The sequence below is a fragment of the Lontra canadensis genome, unplaced genomic scaffold (genome assembly GCF_010015895.1).
Source record: "Lontra canadensis isolate GAN:19392208 unplaced genomic scaffold, GSC_riverotter_1.0 scaffold12, whole genome shotgun sequence".
In the NCBI taxonomy this organism is placed as follows: Eukaryota; Metazoa; Chordata; class Mammalia; order Carnivora; family Mustelidae; genus Lontra; species Lontra canadensis.
Genome location: NW_022631006.1, coordinates 17,069,827 through 17,097,673, shown reverse-complemented (window position 1 = coordinate 17,097,673; position 27,847 = coordinate 17,069,827). Strand labels below are relative to the sequence as shown.

Sequence of the window (27,847 nt, the reverse complement as noted above, 5' to 3'; positions counted from 1 at the left end):
ACCCCGCCCTCCATCCCCTACCGTTCCCCTTGGGCGAGTTTGTCGGCGTCCCAAACGGTCCCCGCATGAGGTCACTCTGCCAAGTCACGTGCTCGAGCCCGCGGGAACGCCACATCGCCAGCCGCACCCCTCCACCCCCACCCTGCCCACGTGACCCGGCCTACTTTCTCCCCGCCCGACCCAACGCCTAGCTCAGGAAGCCCCGCCCCACGCAGCGCACTCGGCCGGCGAACCTCCGCCCCATATCCGCCCGGGCTGAAGCGTGGCTCGCAGCCCCACGTGTTTCTTTCTGTCCAATGAGAGACTGAGCCCGCGCTCAAAGGGGCGGGGAGGAAAGGACGACTTCGTTACGCTTGGAGAAGGGGGCGGGGCCTGCAACGTCGGACAGAACGAGGGGACGCAACGGAGGCAGGCCGGAGCCGCTGCCGTCGCCATGACCCGTGAGCACCGAGACCCTCTCTTCTTACCCCCTTCTCCCCGTCCACCCTAAACACGACTGCCGAATCTTGGCCTTGACCTCCTCCTGGCTTCCCCAGCAAGGCCTTTCTCTGGAAGCGCTTTTTGAGACCCTCACACTCGGCGCCGGAAATCGGCCTTTTGCCCACCGCCACTTCTTGAGAACCCCCTCCCCCTTCTCCCGCTCCAGTCAAGCAAAGGCCCTCCGCGACCTTCCGCGCCGTGGCGAGAAGCCCCGCGCCCGTGAAAAGCCCAGAGACCCCAACTCCAGGTCGCAGCCCATCCCCCACAGAGACCCAAACTGTCCACACATCACCACCAGTCTGGAACCCCGTGCCGCCCCGAAACTCGAAACACGCGGGCTCCTCGGAACCGTTGTTCTTCCACCTCCCAGTCTGACCTGCCCCGTGGCAGCTTGCCATCAGCACCCCCCATCTTCCTGCCCCACTCAGTAGCCTAGGCCCCAAAATGGGCCGGTGCCGGGACCGAGGAATAAGCGCTGGACCCTGCTGGTGTCCGGGTGAGGGAGGAGGGTCGCCTGTGTGTGGCCATAAAGGCCCCCTGCGCCTCACCTTTTACCTTCTTTCTTTAGGCGGTAACCAGCGCGAGCTCGCCCGCCAGAAGAATATGAAAAAGCAGAGCGACTCGGTTAAGGGAAAGCGCCGAGATGACGGGCTTTCTGCTGCCGCCCGCAAGCAGAGGTAGCCCCAGGGAGGGGAAGGGAAGGGAGGGGAGGGGTGAGACCTGGGCTAGACCGAGGGTTGTACCAGGAAAGAGAGCTACCTCAGGGTGTACGTCTGGACTAGTGAGGGGCAGAGTGCATTGCTTCCTCTAGAGTTTTATTTCCTCCCCACCCTCTAAATTGTTAGTTCACAGCCTGACAGGAAGGGACTGGGGCGGGTGCCTGCCCTCGGTTGATTTCTGAGTGCCCCGGAGTCTGACCTTAAGGGCAAGGGCAGGGAGCTTCATATTTCAAATGCAGTAGTGGTTATGACAGCACGGTACTTACGGCCCTCTTTGGTGTTCAGTTTCTCCTCCCTTCTCCCAACCTTCTCAGTGGTGTTGCTGGGTGTGGTACTCAGCAAAGAATAGCCTTGGGCCTGTGTGGCCAGACTTCTGACCCCTTAGGCAACAGCCAGATAGAGACTGATTGCCTTTTAAGCCTCAGCTCTCTTCCTCTTGTTCTCCTAGGGTGGGAATACAGCAGGCACACGCTGAATTTTGTCCCATCCACTTCCATCTTATCCTTTGTGCCCTTCATCCCCCTGCATCTTGTCCTTTTTGCCCTCTGGTACCTCCCAGTGCCCCATCATCTCTACCCCCAGGGACTCGGAGATCATGCAGCAGAAGCAGAAAAAGGCAAACGAGAAGAAGGAGGAACCCAAGTAGCTTTGTGGCTTCGTGTCCAACCCTCTTGCCCTTCGCCTGTGTGCCTGGAGCCAGTCCCACCACGCTCGCGTTTTCTCCTGTAGTGCTCACAGGTCCCAGCACCGATGGCATTCCCTTTGCCCTGAGTCTGCAGCGGGTCCCTTTTGTGCTTCCTTCCCCTCAGGTAGCCTCTCTCCCCCTGGGCCACGCCTGGGGGTGAGGGGGTTACCCCTTCCCAGTGTTTTTTATTCCTGTGGGGCTCACCCCAAAGTATTAAAAGTAGCTTTGTAATTTCTTGAGCGCCTGGTTTGACTGGGGATTTGGGGGGATGGGGATGGAGGAATGGCTGCCCTTTCCCACCAAAAGGGGAGAGAACTTTAGATTCTAAAAGGTTGTAGATATATAGACTAAGTGAAACATCACAGAGGAAATTCTTTATTTTACTACAACAAACAGACAAGTACTCCAAGTATGTGGTAGAGGAATCCTCTAAGAACTTTAGGAACTTCTTTTCTGTGATTTTTGTCCCCCACCCAGACCTTGAACACCATCCCAAGGATGGAGTTGAGGGTCTAAGAAGGAAGGCTTCAAGACCTAAGTTTATGCCCCTCTTTCTCATTCTTCCTCATTTTGCTCGCCTGAAACTTTGCTTGAAAGTTGGCCCCCAAATCCTGCTGCTCACTGACTTCTCACGGTCAGTTGCTCTCTGGTGTTCACATTCTCTTCTGTTCTGTCATTCTTCATGGAATAAGGGTGGTTTTTGTCTTCCCACTTCTTTGACCTCAAGATCAGGATAAAACCTAGGGTGGTCTCTGTTTCTTTCTTTCTGTGTCCTGGTTTGTTCTGGGCTGCTTATCTCCCTGTGCCCAGGGCTGAACTGCTTGTTTTTCTTTTTATCTCCAAGGGCAGAGCCAAGTAAGTCTTCAGTCCCTGTTGGTCTTTCCCTGCCCCCATCTCCACTGTGAGAGCCAGGAAAGGGCTAGTGCCGCACTCTCTGCTGGGATCAGCAGTGGTTCCTGAGCTGCTGACTTGGGAGTTAGGTTCTTGAGCTGGGGTAAAGATGTAACACTAGCTCCAGTGAGTGAGACACTCTGCCCATGGCATTAGAGTATGTATGGCCACTATCTCCTGTTCAAAAATAGTACTGACTTAAAGGGGAGATAACTGCCCATTGTGTCCTTGAGGTACCTGCTGGGCTGGGCAGTTCCTGAGTCAAGACAGGGAGTATGACCTTAAGGGAACCCCAGTTAACAGTACCTAGACTGAATATTTGTTACCTTGCAGTACTTATGCGAAGGCCGGGTCCCCTGAATGTAGGAGGTGGCTGGGAGTCCTGGGTGGGGGACCAACAGAGTGGTACCAATAGCAGCCCAAGATAGAGGAGTACACAGGCCCAGCATGAGGCAACCTTGACCCAGAAGGTAGCCCAGCTACCCTTGGTGAAGGTCTTTTCCAGTTCTGCTCCCTCATAGCTGTGGAACCAAAGTCTCTGGTTAGAGAATACATAGGACCTTACCTTTCAGACCTGTCCTACCTCCCCACCAAAGATAATGGTGGACCCATGTGTCTCCTGAGAACCCTTAGGACTGGCCTTAAATTGCTCTTCCTAAAACAGGTTTTCAGGAGTATATATATCCCAGGCCTACTTCCATCCTACCTGAACCAGTTGGTAAGGGTAACCATGACATAGAGTGATGCAAGGAAGAAGAGAAAATGGAAGGCAGAATAGCTGTAGGAGAGATGCTGGGCTTGTGCTGGAGGAGCTGGAGAGGTGTCTTGGTCAGCTGGCCTGGCAGCCCCACCCATCTGGCCTGGAGAGAGGGAAGGACTGCTAACAGCAGTATGGCTGAAACACTTCTTCCCTCCTCCCCCAGTTTCTTTTGTGAAGGCGCTCCAGGGCTCTTTGGCACTCTGCAGAAATCTACACTTTTTTAGGGACATTCTTAATGACACTCACCTTCCTTTGGTTTCACTGTTTCAGGGCAGCAGAAACAGAGTGAGGGCTTCTGTAAAACAAAAGGCAGCATGTTTTGGAATGACTTTTTAAAGAATGTGAGGGTATTAATACAGGAAATTCCGCTTTGAAAAGATTAGTCTGGCGTAAAAAGTGGAGGCACGCCTGGGTTCAAATTCTAGCTCCAGCATATAACTGGCTATGAAAACTTTGGTAAGATGTTTAACCTTTTGTGCCTCAACTTCTCCATTTGTAAAATGGAGCAAATACCTACCTCACAGGGTTGTTGTGAGGATTAAATTAAATGAGATGATGAATGTAAAGTAGCACAGTGCTTAGCACATTGTGGGTACTTAATAAAAGGTAACAGCAGCTAGAATCTGAGCATTCTGGGTAGAGGTTGGTAGGATGTGTGTGTATCTTTGTCTGTGTGTGAGGGGGGAACGGCATTGGGGCTGTTGAGCTCTCCATCCTCACCTGGAACTCGTAGCTGTAAACCTTGACAATCCACAAGGGCCCAAATACCTCAGCCAGGTAGGAAGCCTCATTGCTGAGAAAGAAGAAACAGTTCTCAAGCAGGTCCAGTCAAATAGCAGGAGGATTGCCTGAGCGTATGTACTGTTAGCTGGTCCATATTGGTAATCCTCAGGAGGGTATTCTATTTCCAGAGCCTGTTTCCCCCAAATATTTATAAATCTCATCATGTGAGGGCCCTAAAACCTTTGTACATATTTTTAATTCTCAAGTCATTCTCCCTACCCCCTTCATCTAATACAGATCATCTGACAAGTGCTATTTTTAGAAATTGTTTCTGTTTATGGGGAACTTCCCTCACTCTTGTCTTGCTCTAAAGTTCAAATAAACCATGGTCCCAGACAGTCTCCTGACCATCCTTCTCTGTCCTGGGTATTCTCCCTTCTCTCATACCTCTCCCCTTGATACCTTACGCACCAAGCCAAAAGGACACAAGTATACATGATGCCAGCACTTAGCACTGCCAGAGAAGTATCTGGTGTTTGCGATTCCACTTTACTTAGGCCAGGGAGGCACAGAGTGTGATTTTGTCCTTCAAGGAATACTGAGAAGGGGAAACAAGAAAGGTGGTAAGAACAAAGAGCTAAGTATTTGGCAGGGACAAAAAAAGTTTTAACCTGGGGAGTCCAGGTCTGGTCCTTACCATTCTCTGGAGGACGGCTGGACAGTGCAGAGAAAGTCAGGTACATGATATAGCAGCTGATGATAGAGGCTTGTAGAAGGCCAGAACGGGGTTGCCCTGGGGAGAATGGAGATCATTGCTTTTGTCTACAGAGAAGAAGTTCTTCCATTCATACCCTGATCTATACTTTTCCCTACCCTTAGGAGGAAGCAGGCAATTCACTAAGATTAGGGAAGCTAATGAATTTTTCTATACTAAAGGCCTTCCAGATTTGGAATGTTGCAAGGCATGTACCCACTGAGGCGTATGCAGGGAGCGATGGAGAGAAAGGAGAGGAGGCCACAGAAACAAAGGTGCAGACTAAGCAGCATCTTGTTGAGTAGGCAGCCAGCTGGGTGTGTGTAGTGGCGGAACAGGAGCACAGCTGCCACACCTGTCATGCTGTAGAATCCCAGGGTGGCCAGCAGTACCGCCAAGAACCAGCAGCAGTCTTGGGCTGCACCAGTCTGCCTAAGGGTAGGAGGTGGACAGTGGCTTGGGGCTCCAACCCCATCCCACCTAGCCCACAGAGTCATGTTTCTGAACTTTTTGGTACTGCTTAGTGGGAAGTTAGGGACCACTGACCTGTCATGCCTTTTGTTTGACCACACTGGGTTGGACAACCTTCCCAGGTCAGACAACCTTCCCAGGAAGAGCCTTTAGGGTTAGGTGCACCTTACCAGTTTTTGTTCCAGGAATGGGCAAAGGCTGTGATAAGCACCAACTGCAGCAGGATGAATATGAAGCCTCCACAGATGCCAATGTAATGCCAAGCTGCAAGTAGGTGGCACCAGTGGGAAAATGTAGCTGACCATGTCATTACTCCTGTTTTTTTTGTTTTGTTTTGTTTTGTTTTGTTTTTTTTTCTTTTTCCTTACCCTCACTTTTCCTTAGAACATCTATTAGCTTACGCCTGCTGATTAGGATATGAGATGGAAGGTACCTGGGAAGAGATGCTCATCAGGGATGCAGAAGGCAACAGCACAGAGACCTAGCAGGAACAGCAGTTTGAGGAGCCAGAAGCTGGTTAGGAGACAAAACAAGACTCAAGAAAAGGCAAAGGAGAAAGCAAAACTATAGGAAAGGGAGAGAAGAGACAACTAAATATAGGAAAGGAGGAACCAGTCCCATGTGAGAGGGGCTGGAAACAGGCCCATCCTAGCCTATTCCAAATTCTCTGAGATACCACATAATAACATCTGGACAATGTTTCACAGTTGACAAAGGGTTTGCATATAATAACCCCACAATTAGCTTCATTTTAAAAATTAGATGTTCAAAGAGGGTAATTATGTGGGGGCTCATGGTCACACAGTAAGTATGGTGGAAGCAGGAACTTAAAAGCTTTTTTTGGAGTTTTTACACACTTCATCTTGGAATTTCCTTTACTCAGCTTATGCTTACTTCCCTCCTCATCCTTACCCCACCCAAAGTGTATATACACAAACCTGTTATGGACTTGTGCCCTCAGGCTGGTGGGGGAATGGAGCTGGACAAGTAGCACAGCCTGCAGCAGGTGGAAGGTGGCAGTTCCTGCACATACTCGGTACACAGCTCCAGAGCCACTGAGCACTGGGCAATGAGGGTGGCCAAACAGATGGGCACACAACCCTGAGGGCATCTGGATCTGGAGGGAGAGTGCATGTGAGAAATGGCAGGGCAAATCATGTATAGAGAGGTACCTGCTTCTCATGGGTATATCCATTTACTTGTCCCTTACCCCCCAGTCTGAATCTTTTGTCTGAGGGTTTCTTCTTTTTCTCCTTTTCCTGTTGGCAACCCGAACCCTCTCACTTACCCCATGTTCCTTCCCCCAGACCCTTTCCACTACTCTCTTTGACAGCAGGAGGCAGCAGACTGCTGAGGACCCCAGATGGAGGAGGATGTAGAACAGGCGGCTACAAGTAGATTCTGTGACAAGGGGGCACCTAGAATGGCAGCAGCAGGTACAGGGAACAGGCCCACAGCAGGACACCTGGGGGTTGAGCAGCAAGATGGAGATTTGCTGAGGAAAAGCTTACATTAATATATGCATTAGATTAACCCATGAGGTTGAATTCCAAAATTTCCCTTTCCCTTTTCTTTTACTCAGGAATTCTCAGAATCTGGTTCCAAGCTATTTAGGATTGCCTTCCACTGACATCAAGTAGAGCTTTCATCATAAGAGATGATGCAGGCTTGAGCAGACCTTCCTAAAAGCCTAAGTCACACCTGGCCTCTCACCTTTCTGTAAACCTACAGATCTGGTACTGGGAAGTGGAAGGAGAGGTTTAATGATCCTAGTCTCAGGGGCAAAGAAACGGAAAGGCTTCCGAGGTGAGAGGAAGGCCTATCATTTTTATTCGCTCCTGTGGGTTTTCCTCCCCAGCTTCAGTTACCATTCCCTTCCATTTTTTTCAGATAGTTCTTGATCAGGGGACTTTTCAAGCCCCTCTGCCCAAGTATACGCTCACCTGATAGAAGGGAGGATTCACCATAATACTGCTGACTTCAGTGCGTTGTGCCAGGCGGAGGGAGGTGCTGGGGCCTGTGACAGCCTTTGCACCCGCCATCCTTGTCCCAGGGATTAGGCCTAGGTCTACCAGATGGAAGGTAGATGAGAAAGTAGCAGCTTTCGTTTGTCTTCCGCCATGGGCTGCCACAGTGCTGGGGGTGGTCACCCACTCTAAAGAAGAACGGGGACGGACATCAGGAAAAGAACACCGACCTCCAGGATGTGGTGAATGCAAATGTCGATGTAAAGCTACTCTTTCTCCAGGGCCTTTGGGCCACACAGTGTGGCTGTTCTCTCCAGATTAGGGAGCAGTTTGCAAATCTGGCCTCTAGTGGATTAGCATTCCTAATTGGTTTAGGTTTAGACGTCATCTTTCCTGGTTGAACGGAATTGGGGGCAGGGGAGGAGGGTTGGGATGGAGTGGGTAGGATCTAGGTGAGAAGGATGTTGGATGGGAAGGTCTGGAGTGGTTAGCTGTGGGAGAGGGCCTTGAAGAAAACACTAGAACCTCCAAAAATCTGAGAGGCTACCCGCTTTCCTGGCTGAAGTTTCCAGAATCCAGAACATTAGTGAAGGTGTGGCCCGAGGTCAGCCCCGCCTCATCCTCTCCCGGCGGAAGTTTCGGGGAAGCTACCGGAAGTCTTCGTGAGTGGGGCGGGGCCTGTGCAGCGGCACGGTGGGATCGATATGGCTACCGAGGGCGATGTGGAACTGGAGTTGGAGACTGAGACCAGCGGCCCGGAGCGGCCTCCCGAGAAGCCACGCAAGCATGACAGCGGTGCAGCGGACCTGGAGAGAGTCACCGACTACGCGGAGGAGAAGGAGATCCAGAGTTCCAATCTGGAGACGGTGAGGTTGGCCGTGAGCGTGTCTGGGCGGGCTGAGAGCTGAGGGGCCTCTCAGATTGTAACCGGAATCCTGGCTCCAGGACGGGCTTCATGTCCGGTTGGCGAGAGAAGGCACGAGGGAAACCTTCACTGGAGCCCGCCGCTTACAAAAGGGAGCTTGATGGAGATTGTGTTTAAAGTGGCCCTAAGGTGCACAGAATTGAGTTAAACCTAGGCCTTGGTTCCTGATACCAATTCGTCATGTGAATAGACGCACACAACCCGCCGCCCGCTTCTTACACCTTTTTTAGATTATTGGGAATTGTGGGTGGCAGAGCGGTAAGGAGATCTGTTTTTCTCATAGGCCATGTCCGTGATTGGAGATAGACGGTCCCGGGAGCAGAAAGCCAAACAGGAGCGGTAAGTCTTCCGTAGGCACAGTCAGCCCTACCAGTTCCTCACTTCCCCCCCATACGAAAATAAAAGCTATCGTTAAGCGTTTGTACCTTGTACCGTTCTTCAACTCTGTCACCGATTTCTACATGTATTAAGTTTACAACCTTACTTTGTTGGCGGAAGGAAAGGCCTGACAGCACCTGCTGCCTGCTGTAAAGACTAAAGAGGGGAGGGGATGGGGATGTTAGGTGAGGGCGTTAGAGTCATTTTGTATTTTCACTCAGCAGTGTTCGTTGGGAGTCATTTATTTGTAAGGCACAGCTGAGAATGAGAGTTAATGGTGGAGGTAGAGAATGAGGACTAATGTACATGAATATTTGCAGGGAGAAGGAACTGGCCAAAGTCACCATTAAGAAGGAAGATCTGGAGCTGATAGTGAGTAGTAACGCCTACCTAGCCTATGGGCAGAGCTTACATTGGTTAATTGGGGTTGTTTACTGAAACAAGTCGAGTCAGCAAGTCTTGGTGGCATTTTAATGCCCCAGAAGAAACTTAGGTAACATCGTCCATCCTTTTCCTGCAGATGACAGAGATGGAGATCTCAAGAGCAGCTGCAGAACGGAGCTTAAGGGAACACATGGGCAACGTGGTAGAGGCTCTTATTGCCCTGACCAACTGATTTGTGCTTTCTCAGACCCACTCATTGGATTATTTTATTTCAATAAAGATGTAGCCTTTTTTTTTCTTTTTTTGCAGTTATATCATCTTGGATCGAGTGTTATGTATATTATACTGTATTTTATTGTGGGAAACTTACATGTTGGAATATAACTGAATTTAAGCAACTCCCCTCCAGCCCCAGGTGTTAATGAAATCATGTGAAGGATCAGTCTAGAATGGTACCTCATGACCTCATGTTCACATGCAAATACTGGGAAGCAGGTCAGGGTCATTCATCTGACTAGCCTTCAGTGGTATTTAGGGTATATTTGGAATCTCAGCAAGGTTGCTGAAGCCCATGGCATGGGTCTCTAGGGTGGTTTATATACCACCAATCTTGTTCATAAGCCACTTTTGAAAAAAAATTTTTTTAAGAGCACACAGTGGGTGTGGGTCGTGGCTGAACTTGTTTCCCCAACTGTAAAATGATATAGACCTGATAGGTTGTTTTAAGAACTGAGGAGTTGGTGAATGTGAAAAGCTTGGCCTAATACCTGCCTCAGAGTGGACACTCAGATAGCAGCTATAAACGTGTTCTTAAAAGAATTTCAGTGTTTTATTCTCATTTTGGCTCTAGGATAATTCTTAAATTGTATCCCTCTGGCACACACATATGACATCTTTATGTGTTTATTACCTCATAGTAATTTATATTCAGATTTTTTAGGACATGAAAGATTTGTGAATGTTTCTTCCAGTGGGGCACTTAAAAGATGGTGAAAAGACCTTGGCCATCTCATCTCTTTATGTAATTGAGAAAGAGCCTCCCGACTGATGAAATGTCATTCCTTATAACCTCTAGGACCCTAGTGCTCTGCCATGTGCATGGTGGTTATGTAATAAATATTAAGTGCAAAACCACTGAATTTAACTCTAGTTCAATGTCTTTAAATTATAACTTGGAGAACACTATACCCTCCTTGATACATATAAACTGGCTGTTTATATGTAAACATATAAACAAGTACTTGGTTTTCCCATTTCATGGGTCAACTTTTGTTCTAAATACAGCTGTATTTTAGAGAGCAGAGAATACCATACATATATCTGCTCATGGAGTAAATCTGGGTGCCACTTAGAGTACAGACTATCCAGTGTCTTAGTTTGTTTCTAAGATCAAAGGTGACGATGAAAATGTGAAACACTCTTTGCTCAACAATTCTTTGCTGTCTTATTTAAATAATAGGTAGATTCTTGTCAGTCTGCACATTTTATTTCCAGTATCGTAAGAAACCTCTTGGTGTAGGGTTTTTTGTTAAGATTATTAGAGAGAGAGAGAGAGAGAAAGCAGTGAGAATGGCCTAAGGAGAGAGAATCCAAAGCCAACTCTGAGCTGAGCAAGGAGCTCAACGTGGGGCTTGATCCCACGACCACGAGATCATGACCTGAGCTGAAACCAAGAGCTGGACGCTTAACCAACTGAACCACCCAGGCACCCTTGGTGTATGATTCTTTTATTTCTTGACACACACACATAAATGGATCAAAAAATATGTTCACCTAGAAAAACTGACTTCAACCAGAAATGCAAAAACAGGTATCTGTGAGCTTAGATTTACTACAAGGTGGCATTGTCCACTTACATGCCCATGTTTCTAACCCAAGCTAAGAGGCTGGAAAAAGAAATCTGGAATAGTCCCAAGTGAATTTGGGAAGGCAGAGTAGTGATGAAATGTAGATTTCTCAGAAATGGTTTTAAGTGGGGGGCCTCTGATCCTACCTGGATAGTGCTTTTCTGTGGGTTTCTCAGGATGAGTCCAAACCTCACAAAGCACCTTCAAAGACTGGGTTGCCCAGTGTCACAAGTATGGCAGTAGGTCCAATAGGCTGGATACAGGGGCCATGTAAATAATGGTAAAAGCAAATCAATGACCAGATGCTGAGACATTGCCTGTGCCTCACAGCTAGAAGTAGTTGAACTCTAAGTAGTTTTCCGCTTCTTGGCAGATGGTCGTTCAAATACATCTCGTACCCCAGCTGCCTTCTGTTTAAAGAACTTTGTGTTCTGGGCACTCTCTTGGCCCCATGCTGAGTCAAAAGAGGTGGTGTCCTGATCCACAAGGTGGGTGTACTTGGTTCGACCAGAGCGCCCAAAGTTCTTGACCTGATCAAGGAAGGATAGATGATGAGTTATACCACCAAACATCAAGTCCTCAATACATAACTTTTCTCTCTCATGTTCTTAAGGTAACCCATACCTGCATGACTTTGGGAAGAATGGTTTTGTTGAAGTGATCCTCCAGGGTAGGTGCACTGAAATCTCTCTTGTATACTTCTTCATCCTCATCCTGTAAAAAGAGTCTTATCAATCTTGTGGTTTTCATTACCCATACATTCAAACCACTAATTTATTAATCTCTACAACAAGGGATACAAAGAATGAGGGTACTAAACCTATTTAAGAGCTTACATCTAGTTGAGGATATGATACTCCTTTCTCTTTGTGTTGTCTTTTTTTTTCTTCCTAAATGTGGATGTTTCCTGAAGGTTGGCTATATTCTCTCTGCACCCAGTATGTTCAGTCATATGATTTCAACTCTGTAGAAGCCTCTCAAATCTCATCCTGAATTTTCTACTGCCCACTATATAGTTAGCTTGGATATTCTGTTGGGACTTCAGACTCACATTTAAAGTGAAAATCATTGCCCTAACCTTTTCAAATTGGCCTCTTTCTGATTTAACTTCTGTTAATAGGGCCAACATTTTCTCAATTACCCAGATTCAGAATTTATGTAAACTTTGTGCATAATGAATTGCCACTTACAAATTCGAATTCCCTGGGTTATTATAGTTTTTCTTAGAATCAACCTTACACACTGCCACTAGACTAATGTTTCTAAAACATACTTTTGTATCTCTGCCTTGCTCAAAAACTTCTGGTGATTCTGTTTTGTTAAATATGCACAACTCCTCCTCTACAGTAGTCAAGGCCAAATACCATAAAGCTGTAATCTACCTCTCCTTGCCAATTCCCTTTATAGATGATGCTTTTTGCCTCCACTCCTAGTCCCTTCACCTGGAATGTCTTCCTACCTGAACTCAGAAAGGCTACACATCTTAAATGTGCTCTCCTTCATGTTATCTCTCTCCATCTCCTACAAAGTAAAACATCTCCCTCTTCAGAAGTCCCACAGTATTTTCATTCATCCTTATGTCATAGTATAGTATATATGGCCTTAGCCCCATTTTTAGGTTGTAACCCATCTGAGAGTAGTAATTTTATATCCTATAGCAGTGTCAAACAGTAGTGCTCTTGGGGCTCCTGGTTGGCTCAGCTGGTAGACCATAAAACTTTTTTTTTTTAATTTTTTTAAAGATTTTATTTATTTATTTGACAGAGATGACAAGCAGGCAGAGAAGCAGGCAGAGAGAGGGGGGAAGCAGGCTCCCTGCTGAGCAGAGAACCCAATGTGGGGCTCGATCTCAGGACCCTGAGATCATGACCTAAGCCGAAGGCAGAGGCTTAACCCACTGAGCTACCCAGGCGCCCCCCACCCCTTTTTTTTTAAAGAGAGGGAGGGGGAGAGAGTAGGGAAGGAGAGGGAGAGAGAGAATCCCAAGCAGGATCTACACCCAGAGGACAGCCCAACGTGGGACTTGATCTCACAACGCTGAGATCATGACCTGAGCCGAAATCAAGAATCGGACACTCAAATGACTGAGCCACCCAGGTGCCCCTAGACTATGCAACTCTTAATTTTAGGGTTATGAGTTCAAGCTCCATGTTGGGCTCTGCATGGAGCCCACTTAAAAAATGAGCACCTGGGTACAGAAAGGCTTTAAAGGTAAGAGTTTTTGTGAGATTTACTTTTCTCCTTGTTAGAAGCTGAGTCCCTCATTTAATCTCAGAAGGTATTTTAACTTCACTGTCCTTATCTGGATGAGGAGAGTTCATTGAGTATGTGCACTAAAAGACTTTTACATAACTCTTTACTTATGTATCTTAGCTAGCAATGCACTGTTTCTCTCAGAAGCTTATTAAAGCTGCTCAAATGTGTAAGCAATGAAACTTTATGACTTTAAAGCAGTAAAGAAATAATTCAATCTCCAGTGACTCCAGTCTAGAAAACTACATGAGCCAGGACACTACATTATAAGCAAACATTTCTGGCTGAATAGACTGAAATTGATTTTGGAGGGGAGTAAGGAACCTTCCACTGAAGTTTAGATTTTACGGCTATCTACAGTGAAAGGCAAGAATCTAGCTGCAGTAGGGACTTTTAGGGTTTGACAGTACAGCATTTAAAAAAACGAGTCTGCTTTTTGATTCAAACTCACACTGCATCAGGTAATAATTTAACAAACCATATGCTATTACAGTAATATGTGCAATCAATTCTCTGATTCTCTTTCTTGACATCTCTCCATTAACAAGTTATCACTGGTATAATCTAAATAATTTGGAAGAAGTTCTCATCACTTTATACAGGGTTAACAGATTGCTATTTTGACCTTGGTCTTTGTATGAAGAACAAAATCTTGATGGTATTATACATAATAGTTAGTTAATAAACCATTTTTTTTGGTTAGTCAGGCTTAATCACTTTCTATCAGCTCAGAATGAAGTGAATTAAATTTCTGCCTCCCAAATATGTGCAAGAACAGAATTTCTTACTTGGCTATGAATAGTGACCTCTAATTAATTTTAGGGATGTAAATAGTCTTTGTCAATATAATTCACTATCTCTCTTTTTAGTTCCTCAATTCTTCTGTTACACCATTTCCTCCTGAGAGCTGGGGCCAAAAGAGAGAAAAGTTGCTGCTACTTCTAAAATCCTGTTGTCAGTGCTTTTTCCTACTGGGTTTATATTCTTCAGAGGCAAAAAGCAAATAAGAAAACTGATCATTGGCGAGTAGAAGTAACATCTCAAGACAGTTTATTCTTGGGGGGAGAAAAGAACTCAAAAGTAGTAAGTTATTTCTACAGCCCAACCTTCCCACTCCATTTTCACTTACCATGAAGAAGGCACCCCGGTGATAATACTTCTGTAAGAACTTATATTTGCCCTTAACAGCTTTGTTGGTAATGACTTTGCCATTTGCCCGAAGCTCAGCTCGCCTCTCTTCCTCAGTTAGGTTTCGCATTCGTTCAATTTCTGCCTTCTCCTTCTCAAGCCTGTACAGAGAACAAAACTATTTATTAGTATCATTCCCGCCTCAGAGACACTCAAATTATCTGAACACAATGGAGTCTCATCTCCTTTTAAGCATTATTCACTCTCTTTAATTATACCTATAGCCTGTTAGGAATTAAGATCGGGAGCCCAGGGGTGCCTGGGTGGCTCACTGGGTTAAAGCCTCTGCCTTTGGCTCAGGTCATGATCACAGGATCCTGAGATCAAGCCCCGCATCGGGCTCTCTGCTCAGCAGGGAGCCTGCTTCCTCCTCTCTCTCTGCCTGCTTCTTTGCCTACTTGTGATCTCTCTCTCTGTCAAATAAATAAATAAAATCTTAAAAAAAAAAAAAAAAAAGATGAGGAGCCCAACAAAGAAAAAAGGTAAAGTGGTCTTCATTATTGAAAATTTCCAGAAGTTCATTCTAGCCTTTATAAGGTTCAGACATACTATTATGCTTGATTTTGCAATATTAGTAACTCCCCTTCCCTAAAAAGCCTACTTGGCTTTTAAAAAAATCAGTATTTAACATAACTTTGTTCACATTTTATTGGTATTTTTTAAAAGTAATTGTATATGTACTTCGTATCACAAACCAAGGGTTACCATCATTAATTAGACTGCAGTGACAAACCTTTTTTGGGGCGGGGGGGGTCATAGATCCCCTTTCTCCAGAAAAACACAAATACACGTAATTTTGTATACAATTTTAAAGGGTACATGGACTCCTTCTTGAAACCCAGGATTAAAAATCTTACAAAGTGCAGGCTGAGGACAGCGTTTTCTATTGATGGTTTCCCTTTGTAATCTGGGATTACCCTCTCCTACTAATTTTCAAGAATGGGCGATGCAGCTCAGAACTGATTCTGCTCTAACAATAGTGACTGTGGCGAATTATTTGAAGGGCCACAAATTCTTCACCTCAGAGTATGCATGCCCCTTTGGCAGAAGTGACATGTGAACCTTAAAAGACCTTGCTAGTTTCCACTTTTGCCCTCTTGGAATACTGTCATGAGACTGTTACATAAGAAAGCCAATCTAGCCCACTGAAGAAGTAAGGCAGTTTAGCATTAACTACTGGACATGTGAATGAAGTGATTTTTGGACACACTAGCCCAGCCAATCCTCCAGTTGGATGCAACTGCATGGGAGAACCCAGGTGAAACCAGCAGAGGAACTGCTTAGCCAACTCGAAAACTGTGAGGAATAATCAATTGTTCCAAGTGACCAAATTTTGGATTGGGTTTTTATGCAAATATAGATAACTGATTAATAGTGCATAACATCTGTGTGTCTACTAGAAAACTACAGGGAGTATCAGCTGATACTCTATCACAGAGAAATACTGACAAAGTGTTTCTTTTCCATGATTTCATTGTAATAAGGCACATTCCAATTATGGAAAACTCACTCAATTGCAGGAACCATAAAGAAAGCTGGAATGGAACTCACAGTCTGTGTTGAGCCTCAGAGTTACCCCACCAGGAACCGATCCCATTACTGATATTAAACTCTAGATCCATCTTATTACTCACGCTTCTCGATCTTCTCTGTCCCTCTTGATTCTCTTTAGCTCCCGAACTTTCCATGCCTCATATTCTTCCTCATCATTTTCATCATCAGTATTGAGAGCATCCAATGCAGCCAGGGACCGCTTGTTCTCCTCCAGCTCTTTCTTGGTCTCCTCTTCTACAATCTAGGTAAGGAGAACAGTTCACCTATTGGATTTCCTTATTTTCCTCAGACAAGCCTAAGTATACTCTGCCTCGTGTGCAATCGCCACAGCCACTCCCAGTACCTTGAGTGTGTACTTTCGCCTCTCCTCAGCCATGCGTTTTGCCTCCTGCTCCAGCTCCTTCTGTTTCAATGCTTCAGCCTCACGTTCTTGAACTGTTACTCGGTCCTTCCTGTAGCACGAGAGTCCTGTTAATTGCCCAAAGCCCTTAGAGTGGAGCTCTTTATCCTCTTAACTCAAGTGCCATCCAAATCAGACAAAGCCCAACAATCGCTGGCTCTATTTTTTCGCAGAGTCAAAATTGGGAGTCCCCCCAGGTATTCAGAGCATTAAAACTCCATTCATCTTTGAGAACTGCCTGAATAGCAAGAAACTGCTGGACTGTGAGTAGTAGGATTTCTCGTCATTAGGAAGGGATTAGTAATTCTCTCTTCAACTTTCATTTTGTCCTTTATAGGACTATGGGCAGATTATGTGCTCTTTAACTGGAAAGGGAGATGTGAAAACAAACTCAGGCTCTCTGTTAACATCAAGATATTCCACAGCAAATATTCTGCTGGTAGGGAACTAGGCAGATTTTCACTCAGTGCTGATACTTCAGAAGAGCATGAGATAGAAAAAAAGCTTCTATCCTGAGACCTGGAAAGTAGTAACTATGTGGATTCAGGCCTGGTTTGTGAGATACTTACTTTCGAATGAAGACAGGTTTAAGGCGAGGCTCCATCTCATCTTCACTGTCTGTGTATTCTTCATACTCAGATTCTGATTCTGACTCCTCCCCAGAACGCCCCTCATCTTCCACCTCCATGACTTCCATCTCTTCATTTTTTCTCTCCTGTGCTCGCTGACGCATCATGCCACGGCGCCGCTCTATTTCCTGTCAAGTCACAGGTCCAAGTCAGTCAACCCAATGACCTATGTTCTAAGGCAGCTTTTTATTTTCCCTTTATCGCATTTAACAAATTCTGATAGGAGTAAATACAATTTACATCATTTTATTTTCAATTCTATCTCCAACAAATAGGGAACCTTAGATCAGAGTTCTGCCAAAAGCAGCAAGCTTATTGCCTTCGGGAGCTCAACAAAGGAGAACAGCTGCCCAACTTTTTCTTGGGCCTAGAAAGAACTTCCATTTTCCTTTTTTATACCTCATCATCAATTTCTTCTTCTTCTTCTTCACTGCTATCTTCTCGTTCCATGCGCCACGCATCTCCTTCCACTTCTGAGTCACTTTCCCCTACCACTTCAGGTTCCACTATTTTCCGATGTCGAGCCAATCTGAAAAACAGCATCTTCAAGTGTAACACTAGTGTCACAAAATGAGAGAGCATCAACCACATTTCCTCAGTCATAGAGCACCTAGAGGTTATGTTTGCTTTTATTAATACTGAAGCCTGAGGTGCAGATAAAAGAAAACAATTCAAAAGTGTCAGAGCAAATAGTCAAGCTGGACCTAAAACCTTAAATGTAAGCTGAGGCATCATGAGGCACTGCAACAAACATATAGGTGCACTGGGATGGTTTTATAGCTCCAAGTAGTTCAGTTTCAACATTAGATCACACTGGGTTTCTTTTTGGCCGACGTCATTATGTTTGTGAAACTGAATTTTTGGGGGCTGTATGAAAAGCAACTACTGCATGCAGATCAATATGGAACAGGAAATGAATGACAGTGCCAATCTGATTCCAAGGTCTGAGAAGTAGTCAGTGTTCCAGAGGCACACAAACCCCACTAATAAGTAATTACGGTTATGTAAGAATAAAATAAAAGTGTTTTTTCTTTTATGTGTATTATATTTTTCAAATGGCTTTAAATGTTAGGACATGACTATTTACTGAATTATTTGGATCTAACTACTTAATAAAATAAATAGAACTGTGTAGGTCTAGGAGCTCCCTGAGAAAATTCCCAAGACAATATGAACTGTAAAGTTTGGGATCTCTGGTCTACTTTGTGAGGTAATGTCTCAATCAACACACAACATACCGAATCCTTCATTGGAGGTTCCCTTTACTACCTGAGGCCATTCATTCATCAGGCCTTTTTTCCTGCTTTATTGGTGTCATTCCCCTCATTAGCCTTTAGGAGAAGTGAGTGAATTAAGTCAGCTTCTCAAATTTTAAGACCTCCTCTGCCCCTCAACAATCAACTAATGGTTTGTGTTTTCTATTCCCTTAGTGAGTTAATTAGGGTTTTTGGACCAGAGGTAACCTGCTGTTTACTGGCAGCTACTTGCTGGTTGAATACTTTCGATCATGTTATTTTCCTGATCCCTTTGTGCCTCAGCTTCCTCATTTGTAAATTGGGATAATATATACTTCATAAGGTTATTGGGTAGATTATTTAAGAATTAGTAAATGTACTTGGAACAGAGACTGGCACATAATGAGTATTGTGCAAATATTAGCTATTATTGCTCTTGTTGTTATTAACTAACCTGTAGGGGTTTAGGCCCAAGGAAACCTAACACTAGTCATTACCTCTCCTCCACATCTTCACTAATACGGTTCTGCAAACGCCGCAGTCGAGGGTCACTGGATGAATCCTCCTCCTGTTCCTCAGGCTCTGCTTCTTGTTCTTTGGCTTTCTTAATGAACTGAAATTCTTCATCCTCCTCATCTGAGGACTCCATAGGGGCATAGTCTGGCCTCTTTCCTGACACATAGCGTTTTACCTTCACTTTCTCCATCGAAATCTCACCTGGGTGATAAAGATAACTTATTATGTTTCAGTATCCTCTTTCCCAATGTCTTTCAACCTCTGCCTTTGCAGGTAGAGCCCTATTCCTGGTAAACAAGAGTTCAAGCAGAAGAAGAGAGCCACTATCCAACCATCTATTTGTTCATCTATTGGTGTTTCCAGATAAGATGAAGTCATAGGAAAACATTCTTGTGAATACCAACCCTAATGATAAAGAAGGTGAGCCTGAATACAATGACGTGGAGGAAGACAGGCAGTGAAACAAAAGAAAAAATTCCCCCAGACAGGCAGATTACATCCATCACAAATTCATGCTATTCCACCTCAACTATATCCTTAAGGGAATTATTTGTAACAGTGCCCAGCACACAAGGGTGACTTAGGTGGGAACAGAAAATTAAAATGTTGCTCAATCCCTCTTTTAGTTCCTCTGGAATTTTCTAAGGCAGCCTTTATATCACCATATAACTCAAGCTTTTAATCTTATCTATTTCCACCTTTTCTTTTAGCTTATGTCCTATCAAACCTCCAAGATTACACCTCTCTCTCTTTTTAAAGATTTTATTTATTTGAGAGAGCGAGCAGGTGAGAGATAGAGAGAGAGAGTTACGAGCAGGAGGAGGGGCAGAGGGAGAAGCAGGCTCACTGGTGAGGACCCTGGGATCATGACCTGAGCCGAAGGCTGCTGTTTAACCAACTGAGCCACCCAGGGGCCCCAAGATAACATCTGTTTACAAATAGTAACAATTCCTGTGAATAAAGTGAAAACTAACCAAAACATTTTATAAGATGAATATAGTTTTGATAACCAAATTGGACAGTTCAAAGGAAAACTTTACATGAATTTCTCTTAATAAACATACATTAAAAAGTACTAAGTAACATAATAGCAAATTTATTCTAGCAATGTAAAAGTAAACAAGAAAATTCTAAGCCATCATGACCTCAAGGGATTTAGCTCAGGACCACAAGGATGGCTTAAGCTTAGAAAATTAATGGGAAAAAACACAATATACTATTTAAAGTTTATATATTAAAAGTCACATAATCTTAACAATACAATAGTCATTATGCTTTATGATAAAATATTAGAGGTATTCCTTTAAAAACCAATAGGCATCTTTATGTTGTCCCTAACACACCTTCTAGTCAACGTTTTATTATGGTTCTAATTAGGACAATAAGAAAAAGAAGAAAGGGGTGCCTGGGTGGCTCAGTCAATTAAGCATCTGCCTTTGGCTCAGGTCACGATCTCAGGGTCTGGAATCCAGCCCCGAGTCAGGCTCCCTCTCTTCAGGGAATCCGCTTCTCTTTCTCCCTTTCCCCCTCCACTCCACTCATTTTGTCTCTCAAATAAATAAAATCTTAAAAAAAAAAAGAGAAAAGAAAAAGAGATAAAAGGTAAGGATTAAAAAGGAAGAAGTAACTGTCAAAATTTGCAGACTATGATTATCTATGTAGAAAATACAAGATAACAAACAGGCAAGCTAAAAAATGAATTCAGGGACAATACTAAATAAATGCTGGATATAAATAAGTGTACCTATGCATTAGCTACATAAATTAGAAAATAAAATTTAAAAATACAATTTACAGGGATGCCTGGGTGGCTCAGTTGGTTAAGCGGCTGCCTTTGGCTCAGGTCGTGATCCCTGGGATGGAGTCCCCACATAGGGCTCCTTGCTCAACAGGGAGCCTGCTTCTCCCTCTGCCTCTGCCTGCCTCTCTGTCTGCCTGTGCTCACTCTCTCTGACAAATAAATGAATAAAATCTTTAAAAAAAATACAATTTACAATAGTAACTAATCTACAAGATACCAAAAATTAAATTCAACAAATGATGTACAAGGCTTTTCAGAGGAAAAATATATAATTATATTGGAAGATACAAAAGATCTAAATAAATGGAGAAATATATCATATTCAAGTATGAGAAGATGGCAACTGTGCCCAAGTTAATAAATGCATGACCTATAATTTTAATGCAATTCTGTTAACAGTAGTCCCCAGGCTGATTCAAAAATCACATGGAAGAAAAGGAGGCCAAAAGAACCAAGACAGTTCTGAAGAACCAGCTGAGGCTGAAGACTTTAACATACCTCAGCAAAGAAGATACAAAGATGGCAAATAAGCATATTTGCTTCAAATTATATGTTGTCAGGGAAATGCAAAATGAGATACTACTGCACATGTATTATAATAACCAAACTACAGAGCTCTCACAACACAACTTCTGGCGAGAATGTGGACTAACAAGAACTCTAATTTGTTACTGGTGGGAATGCAAAATGGCACAGCCACTTTGGAAGACAGTTTGGTGGTTTCTTATAAAACTAATCATACTCTTACCAAGTGATCCAGCAATTGCACTCCTTGGTATTTACCTACATGTTGAAAACTAATGTCCACACAAAAACTTGCACACTGGTATTTATTTCAGCTTTGTTCATATAACTGCCAAAACTTGGAAGAAACCAAGATGTCCCCTGCTAGGTGAATGAACGAACTACGGTATGTCTACATGATGGAATATTATTCAGTGCTAAACAGAAATGAGCTATCAAGCCGACATAGAGGACATTTACAAACATATTACTAAGTAAAAGAAGCCAATTTGAAAAAGTTATACACTGTACAATTCCAAATACATGACATTCTAGAAAAGGGAAAACTATGGAGACAGTAAAAAGACAGGTGGTTGCCAAGAGTTGGGTTGGGGGAGAGATGAATAGGCAGGGCACAGAGTATTCTCAGGGCAATGAAAATACTGTGTGTGATACTGTTGGAATGGATATATGTCATTATACATTTGTCTAAATCCATAGAATACACAATGCCAAGAGTGAACCTTAATGTAATCTTTGAGTGATTACGCTGTGTTAATGTAGGCTCATCAAATGCAACACATGTATCACTCTGGTGGGGGATGTTGATAATGGAGGAGGCTATGCATGTGTCGGGGCAGAGGATATATGGGAATTGTGAACCTAAAACTGATCTAAAAAATAAAGTCTCTGGGCACTTGGGTGGCTCAGTTGATTAAGAGTCTACCTTCAGCTCAGGTCATGATCTCAGGGTCCTGGGATCTAGCGTCGATCTTCCTGCTCAGCAGGGAGTCAGCTTCTTCCCCTCCCTCTTGCTCAAATAAATAAATTAAAATCTTGGGGCACCTGCGTGGCTCAGTCAGTTAAGCATCTGCCGTTGTCTTAAGTCATGATCCCAGGGTCCTGCTGCTTCCCCTGCTTGTGCCCTCCCTCTGTCAAATGAATAAATAAAATCTTAAATAAAAAAAAAACAACAAAGCAGTGGAGAATGGATGGGCTAGTCAAACAATGGAACAGTAGGTTAACCATAAGGTAAACAGTAAAATTAGATCTCTGACAACACACACACACCCACAAAATTCCAGATGGATTAAAGACCCATGTGTGATAAACACATCTTAAACATTTACATCCCTACTGGATTATAAGCTCCTTAAATTAGATCTGTCTTGCACAGTTGTATATTCAATCCTGTTTCGTATACACAAATACTTAAGATGACAGAAAGTAATTATAATGTGAGTATCTATGATCTCAGTACAGGGAAGGATTTCTTACAAAATATACAAAACAGCACAAGCTATTAAAGATAAAATTGATAAATCTGATAACACTAAAAAATGCCTATGAAACAAAAGTGCCTATTAAACAGAATTTAACTCCAAATTAAAGTGAAAAGACAAGTCAAAAAAAACAAAGACAAAATAGGAAAAAGATATGACAGATTTAGGATGAAGAAAAATTAGGTATAAAATGGGTAAATGACAAAAACAGGTAATTCAGAGAAGAGAAAAACTAGAGAGCTGATAAATGCATGAAAATTCTTGTATCACTAGTAATCAGGGAAATGCAAATTAAAATGAGATATTTCATAATTAGATTGGGCAAAATTTAAAAATCTGATACAACCCAAGTATGCAGATGAATATATGGGAAAATACAAACTCTCAATGCTCTCACAACGCATTGTGGAGAGCAAGTGGAAATAGCTATTTAGGTTGATGATGAACTTTTAGGAGTCTACCCCAGAGAAATTCTTACACAGTGCACTGAAGAGACACGTTTAAGAATGACAACTACAGTGCGTGTCTCACTAGCTCAGTTGGTGGACCATGTGTCTCGATCTCGGGGTCATGAGTTTGAGACCCATGTCAGGGGTAAAGATTACTTTAAAAAAGAAAAAAAAAAAGGACAACTATAGCACTGTTTATAAAAGGAAAAAAAAAACCCACAACAACTTACTGTTCTTTAGTAAGGAATAAACTGTAGTTTAATTATACAATGGAATTTGTAAGTAGTTAAAATGAATGAATTAGCTCTGTATGTATAAAAGGATATCAAAAGCCACTTTGAATTTAAGGAAAAAGGCAAGTTGCACAAGAATAGGTACAGTATATTAAAAAAAAAAACCTCAATTATTTTCCAAATTCCTTCCTGTAAAAGGGACTCTTTAGTCTACCCCTTCCCAACCCCCCCCAAACATGTAGTTTTCCTTCTTATATCTGCACTGGAATCCTACTCATCCTGTAAGGATCACTTTTAATGCCACCTTCTTCAAGATGCTTTCCTTGATTACCTCACTTTGAAGAGATTACTCCTTCTCTACCCTTCCACATCGTTTGATTTATGTCACCTGTGTGACAGGAATCGCACATTGCTTAGAATGTGCCTCTTTTTGCATGTCTCACATCTACTACCATACGAGTTCCTTAAGGTTAAGGGCATTGCCTCACACAAGTGTGTATTCAACTTAATAGTCACAGAGTTGGTTGAAAGGAATAATAAGTTTAATAAGACATGGTTCCTGTCTCAAGGACGTTATGAACTCAGGATGCAGTAGAGGGAGACAGATACACAAAATAATGATGAGAGTTATAAAAGCAGCACAACCGTACTGCTAGGGTAACAAAAGCAGGCATTCACTATGTTTATTAGTCTAATTTATCGGTGGAGGCCAAGGGAAGAGGGATGCTTGCTGTGAGGACAGACGGGCGGTAGGAACAAGATGAGATTTAAGTGGGTCTCCTCCCCGCCCCCTCAGGCAACGCGATAGGGTGCGAGTTTGATGGTTCAAGTCGAAGAAACTAGGGGTCAGGGTCATCAGGATCGGTGGATTGGGGTGGTCTGCTGGGGTAGGTTTGGAGTATGCTGGCGAAGGAAGAGGTAAGATCTGACTGGAAAACGGCTCAGCACCGTACCTTTTTCATTGCGAACCGGGACGGCTCCAGCCGTAGACTGAATGGGCGGTTGTTTCATGAGTGCGCTTGGGACCGACATGTTGATGGCAGCGGCGGTGACTCCCGAAACTTCAGTGATTCCAAACAGCGAACAGCAACAACGTCAACGAACAGGGGGAAAAACAACAACAACAACAAAAAACCCACTCCTTCTCCTAGAAGTACCGGACACCGCTGCGCGACAGACAGAAACGCCACTTACGGCTGAGCTAGAGAAACCGGAAATATGGGACCTGAGGATTCTGGGATTGTGGGCGGCGAGTCTGACTGCGCATGTTCTTATACCACTCTGGCATCTTAAGTCCTGCAGTGTTTGGACGTCGCTTCTGCCGGGAAATTGCTGCCTATTGGGCTTTGCTGTTAAAAAATCCTGTGGCGAGGCAGTTCCGAATTACGGGTATCTTTTGTTAGCTTGGTTTGAACTCGAGGAAGCTGGGATAGTGATGAATAAGGAATTGAGCAGATAGTGAAGGGCAGTTTGTCCCGACTTTTGAAAACTCAGCATTGGAGTTTAATGAGAATAGAAGTCCTGCCAGTAGCACCTGATTAGCTCAGTTGATGAGGCTGAGTGGGTTGTGGTAAGGTATTTTTTCGTCACGCGAGGGCAGCTGGTGGTGGTTTAGGCCATTGCCATGGAAAAATCCCCCAAGGGTCCTGGAGCATTGCCTGAAGTCAGAAGAGTGTGCTTTTTGGCTTTCCAGTTCTTTTCAGTTTCTCAAGACCGTCTATTAAAACATTCCTGGCTGGACAGTGTTTGTATATAAGTACATGAGTAATTATTAAGTATTTGCTGTGTTTACTGTGCTTAGCTCTCTAAGGAATATGGAATATTGTTTAAAGGCTTGAATTTTATTTAGGAAGTCTTCTAAGGCTTGGTGACAGAAGCAATCACAGTTTCCTAGCTAGGATTGTAAAAATAATACTGGCTTATTGGAAGTCGGAACACATTTGACCATTCAAAGGATTTCATAAGTGTGGTAGGGAGAGATGGGACAGCAGAGTCTTGCAGTCCAGAAATAGCGTGGTATATATTATTAAACACGGAAATGCTTGATTTTATCACTAACTTTTGAGTCAAGGAGTGGTTAAATTTTGGCAAGAATCAGGTCGTGGAGAGCCCTGCTGTTACTGTTAATAGGATTAGTTCTCAAATTACTTCCCTTGTGTTGTAAAATTGGGTTTAGGCTGGGAGGGGAAATAAAATTTCGCAAGGCTTGAACAAAGAACAGTGGAGGACTGATGTAAACAACCAAGGAAACAGTTTTGGGCTAGAAAGAAAAGAATCTTTAAGATAGAGTAGGTAGAAATTTGTAGTTTGAATTTAACAGCTCCAAAAACCATGCTGTCCGGAGGGAGTAAATATGATGGGAAAACAATTGTTTTTGACTCAGGGCAACTCAGAGAACGGGGGGAAAAGGTTACTATGGCTGTGACTGTAAGAAATACAGGGCACTAAAATCTTATTTGTTACTCTGTGATACAAAAATGATTTGATTATCACAACTTTTCCCCAGCCTTTGGGCTTTGTAAGGTCATCATTAGGATCTTAGTTAACTCGTGGGCAGATGATGAGGTGAAATTTAAAACAGCTGAAGTTACCAGCTCTTAAAAAAAATCGAAATGCTTCCCTTCCTAGGACAAGGTAATATGGTAGCCATAGGGCATAATTTTCTTGTGGTGAGGCTATAAGGCACCCGGGGGCACAGGTAAAGGCTGCCGGTTGATTTCGATTTTCTAGCCTCTATTCGTACGGCATCTAAGTGCGTCTGAATCTTTTCCAGGCTCACATTGCAAAGCAAGGTGTTTTTTTTTCTCAGCAGAAGCGCCAGTGTTTTTCAAAGCGAGATACTGGCATCAGCAGCATCAAAAAATTACCGGAATCTAAGGTAAAAATGTGTATTCGGTCCAATCGCATCTCTACAGAATTTCAGTTTGGGGTGACGCTGGTGAGCTTGACGCATGCCCCTCCCCTTCCGGCCAGCTGGCGTCAGAGCGCGCCTGAGCTGCCCGCCAGGCCCCGCCCCAGCCCCTTGCTCCTCCCCTTTGCCCTCCCCGCGCCTCCCGCCGCAATCTTGGCGGGAAGACGCCAGCTGCTAAGCCGCGGAAAGATGTCGGGGTCGCGCGTGGGCAGTGAGGCGAAGGTGGGCTCCAGACAGCGACTCCAGATGAAGGTGAGAGCCGACTTGTTGCTTTCGGGTGTACTCCTTCCTCAGTGTTTACTGAGGGATTGCCCGGAGCAGGCCCGGGAGGGCACGAAGACTTGGCACTCACCACCTCCACACTGCGGCACTAGTTCCCGCTCCTTGGGGCATGTTTCAGCTTAACGGGTTTTTCGGGGACGTTGTTTCAAAAGATAATCGGGGATCCCGGCCGTTTTCCTCTGTGGAAACTTCAGCGTTGGGGAAGGTTCTTATCAATAAGCCCGGAAATAGGGGCAGGATGGGATCAGGGACTCCGCATCTGCCTTTAGGGCATTTACTGCTGTCTTCCGACTCTAGAAACAATTCCATTTACTCCGAAGGTGACAGTTGGGGTAGTCTCAGTTACAAATGTAGTCATTATTACTATGTTATTATTGGTTAGCAGAGTTCTGGGTAAAAAATACACCCAGTATAATAAATACTTGAATTCAGGTTAATGAGTTAAGTATCTAGATTTTGGTGGGGGAAAAAGTTTGCTTACAGGCTATCTATCACTTTGGATTTATGTTTTCGTTATGAAATAAGAATTAGATTTATTTATACAGACCTGTAAGAAGAGGCATAGGACCTGGAATTCTAATGCTCTCTTTTCTTTTATTGGCCTGAATAGGTGAATGAGTATAAAGAAAATCAAAACATCACTTGTGTATCTCTGAGACCAGGACAGACTACAGTTTTAGGAAAAACACCTAAGGTGTATCTTGTTCCCTTTTCACTCAGTAATTACAAGCCAGACCAATTTAAGCCCCCTAAGTCCCTATTGGATAAGGATTTTAACAATGAAGTTGCATGTAAGAAATGTAAGAAGACTGAAATAAGGAAAACTTGCAAAAGGATTTTAACTCCAAGGATGGAAGGCACATCTTCCAAGGCAGAATTCACTCTGCAAAAATCATCCTTAGATGTTTATACTGAAAGTAACAAGCGACAATACAACAGCACTTCGGATACAGTGATTGTCAGTGTTGATATGGAAAGCAGTCACGATCTAGACAGTGATGAAGATACCACACCAGGCTTGGTAAGAATTTAATTACTAGCTTATTCAAATTTTTCTTATTTTAAAGTTTGAAATTCTGGTAAGCTAAGGTTATCCAGGGTTCATGTATGTTTAATTGAAATTTTATTTTTTAAATGTTGAACACATAACTTGGTTAATTTTGCTCTTGGTTTTGATTTGTCAAGGAGAGGATTGACTTAATCTTTTTTTTTTTTTTTTTAAGATTTTATTTGTTTGTTTGACAGAGATAGAGAGTGTGCAAGTAGAGGGAGCAACAGGGAGAAGGAGAAGCAGGCCCCCTCCTCAGTAGGGAGCCTGATGTGGGGCTTGATTTCAGGATTCTGGGATCATGACCTAGGCTGAAGGCAGATGCTTAACACACTGAGCCACCCAGGCACCCCTAATC

General features: G+C 43.8%; 5 protein-coding genes across 6 annotated transcripts in view; 3 read left to right on the top strand and 2 right to left on the bottom strand.

Moving 5' to 3' along the window:
- Nucleotides 1-308: 308 nt before the first annotated feature.
- SERF2 (small EDRK-rich factor 2) lies at nt 309-2,119 on the top strand. Of its 2 annotated transcripts, none has more exons than XM_032856641.1 (3): nt 309-440; nt 1,049-1,157; nt 1,759-2,119. In XM_032856641.1, exons 1-3 carry the CDS (start codon nt 434-436, stop codon nt 2,042-2,044), a joined length of 402 nt encoding a protein of 133 aa, XP_032712532.1. In that variant the 5' UTR covers nt 309-433; the 3' UTR covers nt 2,045-2,119. The 2 variants fall into 2 exon arrangements, with proteins under 2 accessions (XP_032712532.1, XP_032712533.1); XM_032856642.1 differs by having other exon boundaries at nt 310-440; nt 1,782-1,966.
- Nucleotides 2,120-2,260: 141 nt separating this feature from the next.
- On the bottom strand, nt 2,261-7,934 carry SERINC4 (serine incorporator 4). Its single transcript, XM_032856645.1, has 12 exons — nt 7,427-7,934; nt 6,772-6,948; nt 6,422-6,600; nt 5,917-5,996; nt 5,654-5,747; nt 5,233-5,444; nt 4,956-5,051; nt 4,730-4,856; nt 4,256-4,328; nt 3,782-3,830; nt 3,482-3,635; nt 2,261-3,296 (listed from the first exon to the last, which is right to left on the bottom strand). Exons 1-12 carry the CDS (start codon nt 7,523-7,525, stop codon nt 3,098-3,100), a joined length of 1,539 nt encoding a protein of 512 aa, XP_032712536.1. The 5' UTR covers nt 7,526-7,934; the 3' UTR covers nt 2,261-3,097.
- Nucleotides 7,935-7,977: 43 nt separating this feature from the next.
- Nucleotides 7,978-9,438, top strand: HYPK (huntingtin interacting protein K). The gene is made up of 4 exons (XM_032856644.1): nt 7,978-8,316; nt 8,659-8,714; nt 9,074-9,125; nt 9,274-9,438. Exons 1-4 carry the CDS (start codon nt 8,155-8,157, stop codon nt 9,367-9,369), a joined length of 366 nt encoding a protein of 121 aa, XP_032712535.1. The 5' UTR covers nt 7,978-8,154; the 3' UTR covers nt 9,370-9,438.
- Nucleotides 9,439-10,847: 1,409 nt separating this feature from the next.
- Nucleotides 10,848-24,308, bottom strand: MFAP1 (microfibril associated protein 1). The gene is made up of 9 exons (XM_032856631.1): nt 24,202-24,308; nt 18,741-18,960; nt 17,408-17,537; nt 16,949-17,136; nt 16,323-16,431; nt 16,060-16,220; nt 14,367-14,526; nt 11,609-11,698; nt 10,848-11,514 (listed from the first exon to the last, which is right to left on the bottom strand). Exons 1-9 carry the CDS (start codon nt 24,278-24,280, stop codon nt 11,332-11,334), a joined length of 1,320 nt encoding a protein of 439 aa, XP_032712522.1. The 5' UTR covers nt 24,281-24,308; the 3' UTR covers nt 10,848-11,331.
- Nucleotides 24,243-27,847, top strand: part of WDR76 (WD repeat domain 76) — a 61,255-nt gene continuing 57,650 nt past the window's right edge. The window contains 7 exon segments of the mRNA XM_032856630.1: nt 24,243-24,505; nt 24,507-24,603; nt 24,605-24,637; nt 26,022-26,045; nt 26,048-26,113; nt 26,115-26,126; nt 27,052-27,462. Of these exon segments, the coding sequence (XP_032712521.1) occupies nt 24,243-24,505; nt 24,507-24,603; nt 24,605-24,637; nt 26,022-26,045; nt 26,048-26,113; nt 26,115-26,126; nt 27,052-27,462 (906 nt within the window).

Coding starts and splice junctions, on each gene's coding strand:
- SERF2 (XM_032856641.1), top strand. Junction 1,158..1,758: donor GCTGCCGCCCGCAAGCAGAG/GTAGCCCCAGGG, acceptor GGTACCTCCCAG/TGCCCCATCATCTCTACCCC.
- SERINC4 (XM_032856645.1), bottom strand. CDS start 7,525: ATGGCGGGTGCAAAGGCTGTCACAGGCCCCAGCACCTCCCTCCGCCTG. Junction 6,949..7,426: donor TGAATCCTCCCTTCTATCAG/GTGAGCGTATAC, acceptor CTCAACCCCCAG/GTGTCCTGCTGTGGGCCTGT. Junction 5,997..6,421: donor AGGGCACAAGTCCATAACAG/GTTTGTGTATAT, acceptor TCTCCTAACCAG/CTTCTGGCTCCTCAAACTGC.
- HYPK (XM_032856644.1), top strand. CDS start 8,155: ATGGCTACCGAGGGCGATGTGGAACTGGAGTTGGAGACTGAGACCAGC. Junction 8,715..9,073: donor CAGAAAGCCAAACAGGAGCG/GTAAGTCTTCCG, acceptor GAATATTTGCAG/GGAGAAGGAACTGGCCAAAG. Junction 9,126..9,273: donor AGGAAGATCTGGAGCTGATA/GTGAGTAGTAAC, acceptor CTTTTCCTGCAG/ATGACAGAGATGGAGATCTC.
- MFAP1 (XM_032856631.1), bottom strand. CDS start 24,280: ATGTCGGTCCCAAGCGCACTCATGAAACAACCGCCCATTCAGTCTACG. Junction 17,538..18,740: donor AGTGAAGATGTGGAGGAGAG/GTAATGACTAGT, acceptor GCTGTTTTTCAG/ATTGGCTCGACATCGGAAAA. Junction 14,527..16,059: donor GACAGAGAAGATCGAGAAGC/GTGAGTAATAAG, acceptor TTCTCTGTACAG/GCTTGAGAAGGAGAAGGCAG.